At 38.2% G+C, this 14101-nt stretch overlaps 1 protein-coding gene across 8 annotated transcripts in view; it reads left to right on the plus strand.

Moving 5' to 3' along the window:
- ubr4 (ubiquitin protein ligase E3 component n-recognin 4) overlaps nt 1-14101 on the plus strand; it is a 220003-nt gene that overhangs the window by 12990 nt on the left and 192912 nt on the right. For all 8 annotated transcript variants that reach the window (XR_011351775.1, XM_069918724.1, XM_069918722.1 and 5 more), the window contains exons 4-11: nt 3828-3957; nt 4105-4244; nt 5162-5264; nt 5651-5792; nt 6061-6185; nt 10453-10574; nt 11496-11555; nt 13240-13430. Coding sequence is in view for 7 of the 8 variants with exons in the window: in XM_069918724.1 (XP_069774825.1) it covers nt 3828-3957; nt 4105-4244; nt 5162-5264; nt 5651-5792; nt 6061-6185; nt 10453-10574; nt 11496-11555; nt 13240-13430 (1013 nt within the window). In the remaining variant the exon portion in view is untranslated. The remainder of the gene's footprint in view (nt 1-3827; nt 3958-4104; nt 4245-5161; nt 5265-5650; nt 5793-6060; nt 6186-10452; nt 10575-11495; nt 11556-13239; nt 13431-14101) is intronic.

The following is a 14101-nucleotide window of genomic DNA, read 5'->3' on the forward strand; positions in this document are numbered from 1 at the left end:
CACGCTGCTGAAGATCCAGCTGCGCTGGGTGGGTCACGTCTCCAGAATGGAGGACCATCGCCTTCCCAAGATCGTGTTATATGGCGAGCTCTCCACTGGCCACCGTGACAGAGGTGCACCAAAGAAAATGTACAAGGACTGCCTAAAGAAATCTCTTGGTGCCTGCCACATTGACCACCGCCAGTGGGCTGATATCGCCTCAAACCGTGCATCTTGGTGCCCCACAGTTTGGCGGGCAGCAACCTCCTTTGAAGAAGACCGCAGAGCCCACCTCACTGACAAAAGGCAAAGGAGGAAAAACCCAACACCCAACCCCAACCAACCAATTTTCCCCTGCAACCGCTGCAACCGTGTCTGCCTGTCCCGCATCGGACTTGTCAGCCACAAACGAGCCTGCAGCTGACGTGGACTTTTACCCCCTCCATAAATCTTCGTCCGCGAAGCCAAGCCAAAGAAAGATTGACCGATCTCAAGGTGGATCTTGACAAAAATTAAAATCTCTGACGAAAATATTTTTGTAAGCATTTACTAATTAAAAAATGTTTCTTGAATAAATATCTCATTATCAATATTTGGTACATATATATTCATAAGGGTTCAGGATTCAGAGTAGATTTGACAGTACACTACAACATACCTGCAGGATCTGTTACTACATTTTATACTCTAACTGGAAGTTCTTTGTGTATCAAAATTGCTACTCCTTTTGCTTTTGAGTTAAATGAAAAGCCAAAATTCTGTCGCACTCAATCTTTTGTTAATTTTTGATGTTCTTTTTCAATTAAGTGGGTTTCTTGTAGGAAGAACAAATCCACTCCTATTCTTTAAATAAGTGACAATACTTTCTTTCTCTTCACTTTTCCATTTAGCCCATTAACATTAAAATTTGTGTATTTCACTATTATTGATCTCTACAGAGGTATTAACAACATCTACTTGTCCCACCCTTCACCACACCCTGGGTGTCTCCGCCAATAAATTGCTCAAATTTTATTCTCTGTGGTAGAGAAAACGCCTTCCAGCAGTCCAGACAGAAAAGAAGAAAAAGAGAAAAAAGATTGTAGTTAAGATACCATTAGTATAGTGTACATTTTTCTTTTCTTTGGCTTGGCTTCGCGGACGAAGATTTATGGAGGGGGTAAAAAGTCCACGTCAGCTGCAGGCTCGTTTGTGGCTGACAAGTCCGATGCGGGACAGGCAGACACGATTGCAGCGGTTGCAAGGGAAAATTGGTTGGTTGGGGTTGGGTGTTGGGTTTTTCCTCCTTTGCCTTTTGTCAGTGAGGTGGGCTCTGCGGTCTTCTTCAAAGGAGGTTGCTGCCCGCCAAACTGTGAGGCGCCAAGATGCACGGTTTGAGGCGTTATCAGCCCACTGGCGGTGGTCAATGTGGCAGGCACCAAGAGATTTCTTTAGGCAGTCCTTGTACCTTTTCTTTGGTGCACCTCTGTCACGGTGGCCAGTTATAAAATTACAAACATTCCTGCTATTAGCGTTGTTTAAATAATACACCACACTACCTCCCACTTCTATTTTACGGGACTTGATAGTAGTCAGCCACCATTGTCCCCAACCCCCTGCTGATCACCATATATTTGTTAATCGTTCTTTCATATAGAAAGGTAAACTGAAAGAAACAATATTGTATTAAATTAGTCACTTGTCTGGTTTAGCAATTGCCAGTGTTTCCTCGAACTCTTCTGCCCAATCACTATCCTTTTTAAAAAAAACCGTCTTCCACCATCCAGCAGAAAATCTTCAAAGTAGCTGGATGATGCAGTATAAATGGGTTAAATTCTTTGCTTCGCTTCATTAATTCTGGACTTGTGTCTGGGTAAAACAATACTCTAGATCCTTGATAGTCAAGCGGACTATTTCTTGCTTTTGCTCCTGCTGCAATTAGTATCTTCTCTCTGTCTTGATATCTCAGACATTTAATCAGCATAGAAAGTAGATTTTGGTCTGGTAATGGTGGTGGTCTGAGAGCTCTATGTTCCCTCTCAATTTCAATAGGTTTCTCAAACTTGTCCACGCCTAAAACTTCTGGTATCCAATCTTGAAAAAAAAACAAATTGGATCTTGACCTTCAATGTCCTCCTTAAGGTCAACAATCATAATGTTATTTTTTGTACTAACATTCTCTAATATATCACCTTATCCCAAACTATTTTTCTTTCCATAGTCCATGCAAGTGTTTCATTTTCCACTTTTTCCCACTCTTATCCTGAACATCTTCCACTTCATCTTCCACATTTTTGATTCTTTCCCCCATATTGTCCAAAGTAGTTTGTATACTATTCACAATAGCAAAATATTTTTTTCATCTGTTTATTTGTATTTTCAAAATATCTCAGTTCTCTCAACAAGTCTGTATTAGAATATAAATTTTCTTCTTGTTTCTTAGGTTTTTTCCCCTTTAGCTTCAGCAGAAACCTTGGCTTTTTCTTGTATTACTTTTTGCTCCTCTTCATCCTCTTTTTCCTCCTCCTTCTTTTCACTATCACTTCTCTGATTTCTTGCTGGAAAGGGCTGTATTTGCTGCCAGGAGTGAAGCCTGTATTTGCTTGAGCTTTTTCCAATTCACGCATGCACAATTTTCTGCAATGTGCGATGAATCTTCTTGGATGCTGTCTCCTTGATCCACCAGCAGAGACATGGCTGCAGACGTTCCCACGGGTGCACAGCTTACCTGGAAGGCGGCTCACATGCCAGTCCCAGGCTTTGTTTGAACCCGAGGCCTCTGACCTCTTGCTCCAGTTGTTGGGTTCCAGGTAAAGGTTTCTTTCTTTCTGGCAACATATTTGAGTATTCTTGTACAGTTCTAATACTGTTTTATATTCAGTTGGCTTTTTGTACTTTGCGTAAAGGGTACTTTTTAAACTAATTCCCAGGTGGGCGGTGCTGGCTCGACGGGCCGAAGGGCCTACTCCAGCTCCTATTGTCTATTGTCTATCCCCAAAATGACGATTTCTGATTTATTTCGGAAATCCTGATTTATCTGAAATGTAAACATTTTTTTGGATAAATTAGGATTTTAGAGAATTCGATTCTGGATAATCAGAGTTGCACTGTACTCAATTGTAGGATTTTTTTTAGAAGGGAAAGTTTTTTTACACCTAGCGTTAAACTAAGGCCATATTCCTTTCATTAGATTCTCATGTAAGATCCTGGTTTTGTTTTTATAGTAGTGGGGTTCTTCCTATTTTCCAATCAACAATTAATCAACTGTGCCAATAACAGTTAAACTCATTTTTGTTCAGGACAGAATAGAACCATGCTGTGTGAATATTGTTTTGTGCTTTTGGCAGTGATACAATTATTGCATTTACAAGTGCTTAATAGTTTCAATTGGCCCAAGTGCATTTTTTATTTGCAGCTTCTCCATCTTGGAGCAATATTAAGTATGTTAGAAGTATTGTTCTCCCTGTAAAAGGGATGTTCTGATACCAGGATGGATTGTATCTCATTAAGTATCAAGGGACAGGAACAAAAAGAAGATAGATTTGAGTGGAGATCAGCTTTGATCTAATTTTATTGGCTGAGATGGTGTATTGCCATTCCTTATGCTTTCTTTAGCTGCCTTGGAAAATTTCCTGTTCTCTCATCTTTCAGAAGCCAACGTAAAAAGTATTTGTTTTAGAGTGTTTTGGCTACTACCTCTAATTCTTCTTGTTTAACCTCTGACCATGCTGTTAAACAGATTGGAATGTCCTGATATTTTCAAAATGTGTATGTGAATTTGTGTATCTTGGGAAGGCTTTGTTGAATAGAAAGGTTTGTCCTGGAGTATTTTTGCAACTTTTCAACTCTTTGTTTGTCACCTTTTTCAGAAACATTTAATCCTCTTGATCAAGGGCCTTTGCACTGGCTGCAGTCGACTGGACAGGACTGAGATTATTACATTCACAGCGATGATGAAGTCATCCAAACTTCCAATGACAGTAAAGACTCTCTCAGATGGTAAGCCTTTTGAATGTAAGCCTTATTCATGGCTAGCTTTGGTTCATTTTCTTGTTACTGCTACATAATTTCCACATAATCTTTGATGCTCATTTAATCATTGACGGTTTTCTCATACTGAACCTATAAATTAATTTCCTTACCAAGTGGAAGATCAGAAAGAGTCGGTCTCTCCATTGACACCTGAACTAAGACATAAGGAAGTGCAAATGAATTTTTTAAATCAGCTGACTTCCGTTTTCAACCCAGATGTGTCAACCTCATCTGCTCCTCCTCCTGTGGCCCAGGTAAATGAACAATTTTGATCAGGTTTTTGTTAACTTTCATAAAATAATAGATTATTATTACTACAAAAGTGTTCTGAGATGCAATAGAATGTAACCCAGGGATAAAATGGAGCCTATCAAGAGGTGCTCACTTGAAAATTCTAAATGGTGAGTTCTTTCAGAATGCCATTATGAAGGGAAAACTACTAAATTGCTTCTTTCCAAGACCAAGGAATCTTATGTCAGATATTTATTTAATCTAGAATTTTTAAGATTAAAAAAAAATGAAGTTGTGCTTTGAAAGGGCATGAATGTTGGGAGATAACACATTCCCCTTTTTTTGCACTCCTTATATACATGATGCTATTGCAGATTATGTATAGTATGTTAAGCACTCTCTTCTGGATAGGAGTAGAATGAAGCTATTCTCCCCCTTAAACCTGTTTTGTCACTCTATTAAATGATGGTTTGTATTTTAGTTCTATTCACCTGTCTCTTCAGATTCGGCTTCTTGGGTTTCATGTGGGAAGATAACCACTGTTGTATGAGTGATCTGCTGTTTATCATCTTATTGGAAGTTGTTAATTAATTTTTTAAATTTGTCATATGTGGCTTGTACTTGCTGAAAGCTGTTTATTGTAATCTTAAACTCCTATTTCAAACTGTTAGTTTTTGTCAGTGAAGCGCAGATGTGAACTGAGGTTGAAGGTGAAAATACAGTGATTCTTTGTGAATCTGTGTCAAGAAAACATTTTTACGTGTGTGATGCTTTGACCATATGTGACTCCATCTGCAAATGGTCAGAACATTTCATTGAAAACATGACATTTAAGATTGTATGATTACCTTGTGGGTAATTTAACACCTACACAGGCTGGTACGAAGAAGCAGCATGTTTCTTGATGTGAATTTTACGTATCTTTTTTTAAATTTGTCAGGCGGAAGGAGAAAATGATGAACAAGCTGTAACAGACCTAGCAACAGCTGCTAAGATGAAAAATGCATTTATCGCACAGAATGTGGCCAGTTTACAAGCTTTAGGTGAGTTTAAATGTGAAGTCTTCAGTAGAATTTTGTTCTGGACAGCAATTTGAGTCATTATTGAAATAAATGATTATGTATGTTACACAAATGTGATAATATTTTATCATTGTTATAAATAGCAGTCTAATTGGGCTGCCTCATTAACAAAATAATTTTCCGTCAGGAGCATGAGAATAAATGTAGGTCATTTTGACTCTTGAGCCTGTTTCACCTTTCTGTAAGATTGTGGCTGATTCTTGGCCTGATGTTCGTTTTGCACATTTGCTTTGCAATTGGATTATTTGCTTTTGCTGGATCTTGTTCTGGACATTGATCCATTGTCTGGCCATTGCATATAACTTTGTGTTAAAAGAAGAGTGTTGATTTGTCTTCTCATTTGATAGGAGGCTCTGAAAAACTATTACGTGTCTGCTTAAACCTTCCTTATTTCCTGCGATATATCAACCGCTTCCAGGATGCTGTCGCTGCCAATTTATTTTTCATCATGCCTGCTACAGTTGCAGATGCAACAGCTGTACGAAATGGGTGAGTTGGAGATGATCACCAGGAACTGATGGGCGTGACTTTCAGACCATGTAATTGATTAAAAAGTATTGATTGATGTGGAGCAAATCAAAAAGTATCACCATCATTTTTTGATCCATATAAACAATTAATGTCGTGACACATGAATGGGTTATGTTCGTTCATTCATTCTGGATAAATTAGGCTTATCTATTGGTCTTTCTGAGTACTTAAAAATTTTTTTGTCATTTGTGTTTTCTAAATATTCTCTTTATCACTGTTTCTTCAGATTCCATTCCTTGGTTATTGATGTTACTATGGCATTGGACACACTCTCTCTGCCTGTTCTTGAGCCTCTGACTCCTGAAAGATTACAGGATGTGACTGTATTAGCATTGAGTTGTTTATATGCAGGTCTGTATGAGAGCAAATTAAATAACTTTCCAGGGAAAGCAAAGGGGGGGACAAATGCATATTATAAATGTCATTGTTCACGCAAAAAACTTATCATTACTTGTCCGTTTTTGTTTTACCCTCTTCCCTACTTTTGTGGATTATTTTGAGCATTTTGGTAACTATTGTATCTTTTTTGATCAGTTGTCATTCAAGTCAGAATCTTAGAATAGTTACAGCACAGATTGGAATCATTTGGTTCATCATGTTCATGCCAGCTCAATACCACATCAGCTCACTGTTTCCATCTCATCCTGCCTTTTTCCTTGCCATATATTTAACCAACTGCCTCAGGGGAATCTGCTAACATCACATTTTCAGATTCCAACCACATACTTTGTGTGTATTTGTATGTTTTTCATATATAAACATGCAGAAAAACTTCCACCTATTTCAGTTTGTACCTATAACCTCCAATCCTCAACTTTCCAACATTAAGAACACTAGCAATTCTGTCCTGATCTCATAATTTTACCTATTCCTCTTTGCTCTTCCCTCAGCTTCTTCACTGAAGAAAATAATCAAAGCCTCTCCAATCTATCCACTTAACTGTAGACTCTTACTTGGAACCATTCTCGTAAATCTCTTTCTTCTTGACCCTCTCTAATGCCTTCACACCTTGTGTGAGGTGACCAAGAATGAGCAAAGTTAAACCTGGACCAGTGTATTATAACGATCTTCTCTTTCTAATACATGACTTCCTTGCTTTTGTATTCTGTTTCAATTGATCATGCCAGGAATTATATATCTCCTATTAACTTCCATTTCAATCAATCCAGCCAATTTGAATGGCATACCCTCTGGTTCCTCTGTCTCTGCATGCTTTTTAAAAAAGTTTTCTTTCTTGCTGCTGCTCATTTTTTTCTGCCAAAAAGCATCAACTCGTTTTTCTCCAACTCCTTCATTTTTCAAATTTGGGTTCATTCTCCCAGTCTAATTACATCCCACTGCAATTTATCAATATCTTCTTAATACTTCCATGTCTTGTGACATCTGCCATTCGAGAAATTATGGCTGGCATCACTAATTCTTGGGTCATTAATGTAAAATTACTGGACCCAGCCCTGTTCCAAGTGGACTCCTTAACTCCTCTTCCTCTCGTCCAGATGCTTTCACCACATGGTTCTCTGTCGTCTTTTACTTGGTTAACTTCATATTCATGTTCTTAATATCCCTTTAATGCCATGCGCTTCAGCTTTGCTGAGAAGCTTGATGTGCAGCACCTTATCAAAAACATTCTGGAAGCCCATGTGCATAAGAAATTCTGCCTGGCCTACAAGAAAAGGAATCTCAGGGTTGTTTGTAATGTCATTTATGTATTCTGACAATAAATCTGAGCTCTGAACTTTGACCACATCAACTGCATTACAATTTGTCACCTCATTAATAAATGAAATCAAATTGGACATCCTTGAGTCCATGTTGGCTTGCCTTAATCAAACCATTTTCCTTCAGTTGACTATGAATAAGATCCCCAATCAATATTTCTGAAATTATAGAAATTAAATGTACTCTACTTGTCTGCTACAACTCCCATATCCAGTGTGCTGAAAGATTATGGTCAGTGGCTTTGTAACTTCTTTCCATACATGCCTCAAAATCTAGTCATGACTGATTTTTAATGATAATATCCCAAAGTTATTTTGATTTCCCATTCAGTACAAATGATTTCTTCTTTTTTTTTTTTTTAAATTTTTTTTTATTTTTCACACCATAAATCACATTAGCCATGATATACACAATTTCTTTTTCACACATATACAGTGACTTTTTCTCCCCCCCCCTTTCCTCCCAAACCACCCCCCCACCCCCCCTCTCATCCATTTTAGGTATACAATCTAGGTTGCATTAATCCAGTCAGACAATGTTGTCATTCAACAAAATTACACCAGAAATTCTACTGAGTCCATTCTTTTCTTTCCTTCTCCTTCCATCAACTTAGGTAATGTTTGTCCCCGGTAGGTTTTCGCTATTGTATTTAATGTAAGGCTCCTATACTTGTTCGAATATTTCAATATTATTTCTTAACCAATATGTTATTTTTTCTAATGGAATACATTTATTCATTTAAATTTGGTAGTTTATTCCTTTTAATTTGGTTATGTATTCCATTAATATTTAAAGACATATAGTTCAGCGTAGCCCTTTTATATTTTGTTTATCTTCTCTTTCCGTTTTTCCATCATTACCTTTCCTCCTTTTCCATTTCTGTTTTCTTATTTTCAACTCTTTATAAGACAACATTCCTACAACATCCAACATTTTCCTTATTCTCCTATTTCTATCTTATTTATTCCCAATCTCCCATTCACCTCCTGAGTTGTCCTTTATCCCTTGTCGGACAACCACATCTCCCCTCTCCATTTGGATTTGCGAATCCACTCGCAAGCGTCAACTGATTTTGCAGTGACCGCTATTTCCCCCCACCCCGCCTCCCCCAGAAAAGATTTCACTTTTCATATGTCACAAAGGTCACTCTTTTAATTCCCTCCTTATTCTCTCTATTCCATTACCTTCCCTTATTAATTCTTGTCTATACTATCTATATTTTCCTCTAAGTACAGATACATTCACGTATGCTCCTTGTCTCTATTCACTCTTATACCTCTTTACCCGCATACATATCAATCGTGATCATTTTTACTCTCATTACCTGTCTTCATCCCTCAGTCTATTTTTGTCTTTACCCACATACATATCAATTGTGATCATCTTAACTCTCATTACCCGTCTTCCTCCCTCAGTCTATTTTTGTAATTGTTCTGCAAATTTTCGTGCTTCTTCTGGATCCGAGAATAGTCTGTTTTGTTGTCCTGGAATAAATATTTTCAATACCGCTGGATGCTTTAGTATAAATTTATACCCTTTCTTCCATAAAATCGCCTTTGCTGTATTGAACTCTTTTCTCTTCTTTAGGAGTTCAAAACTTATATCTGGATAAATGAAGATTTTTTGCCCTTTATACTCCAGTGGTTTGTTGCCCTCTCTTACTTTTTCCATTGTCTTCTCCAGTACCTTTTCTCTTGTAGTATATCTTAGGAATTTTACTACAATAGATCTTGGTTTTTGTTGTGGTTGTGGTTTAGAGGCCAATACTCTATGTGCCCTTTCTATTTCCATTTCTTGCTGTAGTTCTGGACATCCTAGGGTCTTAGGGATCCACTCTTTTATAAACTCCCTCATATTCTTGCCTTCTTCATCTTCCTTAAGGCCCACTATCTTTATGTTATTTCTTCTGTTATGGTTTTCCATTGTATCTATTTTTTGAGCTAGTAGTTCTTGTGTCTCTTTAGTTTTTTTATTAGATTCCTCCAATTTCTTTTTTAAGTCTTCTACCTCCATTTCTGCTGCTACTGCCCGCTCTTCCATCTTGTCCATTTTCTTTCCCATTTCTGTTAAGGTCATCTCCATTTTATTTATTTTCTCTTCTGTGTTGTTTATTCTTTTTCTTAAATCCTTAAATTCCTGTGTTTGCCATTCTTTAAATGATTCCATGTATCCTCTAATAAGAGCAAGTATATCCTTTACCTTGCCTCTCTTTTCTTCTTCTATTTCACCATACTCTTCCTCTTCTTCTTCCTCTAGGTTGGCCATCTGTTGTTTCTTTGGTGCCCTTTCCTCCTCTTCTTTCTTGTTTCTATTGTCTTCTGTGGTCTCTTCTTGCTGCAGGTGTTCTGCAGCTGTCGTTGCCGGCTGTGGAGATCGACTCCCCAGCTGGTCCCCCCTCCCGTCGGTGTGTTTTTTTTCATTCGCATCGCGCATGCGCGAAATTTCGCGCATGCGCGGTTGCGCACTTTTACTCGGCTCTGCGAGCCATTTTTGTAGTCCATTATTTACCGACCTGAGGGAGCGGGTTTCTCTCTCCGCAGCGGGCCTCTTCGGACAGGTAAGGCCTTCACCTTTTTCCTCCTTTGTCTTCTCTTCCTCTCTTCTTACCGTTGCTTTCGACTTTTCTTTTTTTGTCGCCATCTTCTTTCCACCTTTATACTCACTTTTCTGTAACTTTTATTTCTGTGCCTTTGTGTTTTTTCTTGTTTTTCCCGACTTTTCTGGAGAGGGCTGGAGTTCACCGTCCGGCCACTACTCCATCACGTGACTCCTCCCAAATGATTTCTTCTTAAAGTTTTACTTTTCAAAACTGATGAAATTGTATTCTATGTATATTGTCTAAACCAGATAATAAAGCTGATTGGTTTAAAATGGCTAAGTTTATGTATTCTTTCATTAGGAGTTAGTGTTGCAACATGCATGGCTATACTGCATGTTGGCAGCAGCTTGCAAGTGCGATCTGGGTCTACCAGTAAAGATGAAGACTATGAAAATGATGCAGCTACAATTGTACAGAAATGTGTAAGTGCTGTATGATGAGATCTATTTTCATGTTTTGCATATAAACTTTGGAATAAAGCTTACACCATGAAATAATTTTGATATGTATTTGGTTTATTGATGTGCATGTTGCTCAGATAAAAGTGAGCATGTTACTATGTTAAGTGAGATGCACGTAGTTTACAGTGAAAGTGGCTGGACGAGGACAATGTTTAATTATGAAATCTACTGAGGGCAATTCCAATTACATTGGGCGGATTTGAGTCGTCATCATCTCAGACACTCTCTTAAGAACAAGACAGATTTGCTTCTACTCTCTGTGAATTCTGATTAGTGAGGCCATTTGGAGTAGTAGATGCCTTTATGGAATGCTTAGGTTGGTAATTTGTGAGGTGAACATTGTCATCCTGAGTGCTGATGTGTCTGAATCCAGATTCCTTGGAATTCCCAGAATCCATCTTTTCAAGGAGGTTTCAGAGCATCCTTGAATTTTCAAATGCATTGTTATTCAATAGCTTTTGCTTACAGAGGATATTTTAATGTCTTTTTTTTCTCATTTACCTGTCCTGGTAAGTTAGGTGAGGGCCATTCTTTTGTCTGTTTTACACCAGCTACACCACAACTTATAAAGTAACTTTACTGAGGTCTTACTGCTAGTTGATATACACAGGTCTGAGTGATTAAAGGAAGGTACCTCCTGAACTTCTCTGCAGTGTATCATTCTAATTCTGACATTTTCAGCTTTTGATCAATTTGATTTGGTTTGGAACCATCCTATTGTTATTGAATTGATCTGCTTCAAAGCGTAAATGGTAATTAAAATCATGGTATCAGTTCCCTTGCCATTTTCCTGCTCTTTCTTCCTATCCCATCATATCTCTCTGGGTATGATATGGATGTACTCAAATCCATCACTAAATTAGTCTTCCATTTTTATTGCAGTTGGAAATCTATGACATGATTGGTCAAGCAATTAACAACTCGCGCCGTGCAGGTGGGGAGGTAAGGTGTCTTCAATATGTTTCTGAGCAAGTTGTGTTCCTGAAAGCCTAATTGCAGAAAAGCTGGAGACGAGACTACCACTCCTTGGATGTGATTTTTTTAAAAAATGTTAAACATGTACAGTCTAGATGATGCATCCTTGGCAATGGCACTGCAAGGTTTGGAACTCCAGAACACTCCAAATATAAATCTGCACTTGAACAAAGCAGCATTATGCCTGAGTCCAGATGATATGCATTAGCAGATTAGGGTTTTTGGTGTTCTGCCTTTATTAATGGCGAAATCAGAGGAGAGAAATTCTATTGAATTAATGTCAGTAATTGCTACATTTGAATCCTGTGGGCTGAGCTCTGTTGAAGCTGCAGAGTATTAATATTGAAGGACCTAGAGGTCTCCCTGAATGGTGCAGACATGCTTGGGGCAATTCTGCATATTTTAGACTTAAACCGTAGACCTGTAGATGTTACCCTGTGATGTTTTGGAATGATGTGAAGGAGTCATAGAATAGTGAGTGCACTTTTGCATGGAAAATCACTAAATGCCCATGAGACAATGGAACAATATGGAGATAGCACTGGAAAATGACGCTGGCTCTTAACTGTGTTGCTTATCCTAGACTTAGTTAAATGTACCCTTTCCGAGCTTCCTTCCTCGTTGAGCTGCATAAAGGCTATGAAGAGGATTGGGTAGTGTCTGCTTTCTTCCAGTTATATGGAGAGGCCTGAGTTTGTTTTAAATTGTGATGCCTATAACTTTACAGGAAGGGTATGTAAGATCTTCGTCTAAAAATACTGTATGTGCTGGCGTGTAGGACAGCTCTGTACTTGGAATTTCCAACTAAAGATTAGTTTTTGAGTGATAACCTTTGTAAAAGATTATCCCAAATCTGGCACTTACCACTGACCAGCAGATGCTGTTAAAAGCAAATCACAATACCAAATTGCCCTGAAAAGGTTTTAATTTTATTGGAATATTTTAAAATAAGCCACTGTTGGTTCTTGTAACAAGAGCTTGTACAGAGCTGATGACAGTCAAACGAGGTGGATGGACCCTGTGAGGGAATGCTGAAACTTTGATCATAACTAAAAGGACACGCACAAGATTGCGTCAGAACTGGCGGTAAGGTGGCAGTGGTGTTGAGACTTTGCTGGCAAGGTTTGGATATTCGACCGGGTGTCTCAGTCATCCCCTGATCTTAAGGTGACATTTTTAAGAGGATTGTCCTGTATGCTGGCAGATGCGATACTAGGTTTTTCCATGGTTAATGATAAGAATGTTCAGAGATCAATATTGTATGCCCCCTGCTTGTGAACTAATGATCTCAGTTTGATTGTCTGGGCTATTAGTTATTGTGGCCTCTGAATAAATGACAGCAAAATAGGAAACATCGCTTCATACATGTGGTCTCTTTTGCTAGTTAAAGTTGGATGGAATAATGCAAGTTCAGATTGTTCTATTGAAAGGCATAGAGGATAGGAATTATTATGCTATGTAAATGTCAATGTGAATAAGGAAAAACCTCATGACATTGTAATTATCTCTAAGGAAAAAAACTCCTTTGCAATGGAACAATAAGAAGATTTGTTTCTGCCTGAAATAGTTGAAATATTGATGATTACTGGAAGGCAAAATGTTGAACATATTTTGACTATTTCCAGTTAATTTTTTTTCACTTTCTCTCCAGCATTATCAAAACTTCCAATTACTGGGTGCTTGGTGCCTTCTAAACAGCCTCTACTTGATCCTGAATCTCAGCCCTTCAGCACTGGCTGACAAGGGTAAAGAAAAAGATCCACTGGCTGCACTTCGAGTCCGTGATATAGCAGCACGAGCGAAAGAAGGAGCTAGTTCTCCCAAATTAGCACCTGTTAAAGGGTCAGTGAAGAACTCAGATAATTTTCTTGAAAGGGGTTGGATTGTGCAGTAAATTCCTGTGGTTCTATTTCTACTCAGGAAAAAAAAATATTTAGCATTCATTTTGCTCAGTTCCTGACAAATTCAAAGCATTTTGGTACATTAGCAACGATTATATTAACCAATTAATTTTTCACCTACTGAATGACAAGCTGATTGTTTGACTTTGGGTTCCCACTGTTAAATTTGGAAAATCAAATCTATGTAGTGACACTTGGACTTTGATTGTGCCACTTTCATACTGTTGACAGCTCCGGCAACTATTTATTTCTGGATCAAGGTGTTAGAGAAACACCGATCAGCAAAGAGACACTAATCCAAAAATCCTCTTTTCCCATACTGTGAGATTTGCATCTTGTGGCTGATGCAGTAGGGTAGAATCAATATCCAGAACAATGATGATCATGAGGTCTTCCACCTGAGGGTTACAAAGACGGCAGATCACCACCTTGTGAACTCACAGTATATATCTATAGGAAATGGTTGCAGAATGTGTGAAACTAAAGGAGATCTTAAATACTTACTTGCTTTTTTAGCTGATTTGCCTGTATGCACTGCCCGGAATGAAATGCTTCAAACTGATGCCTACCACAGTTTAATAATAATGATGGTATTATTCTGATTTTCTTCCC

Source organism: Narcine bancroftii, chromosome 2 (assembly GCF_036971445.1).
Source record: "Narcine bancroftii isolate sNarBan1 chromosome 2, sNarBan1.hap1, whole genome shotgun sequence".
In the NCBI taxonomy this organism is placed as follows: Eukaryota; Metazoa; Chordata; class Chondrichthyes; order Torpediniformes; family Narcinidae; genus Narcine; species Narcine bancroftii.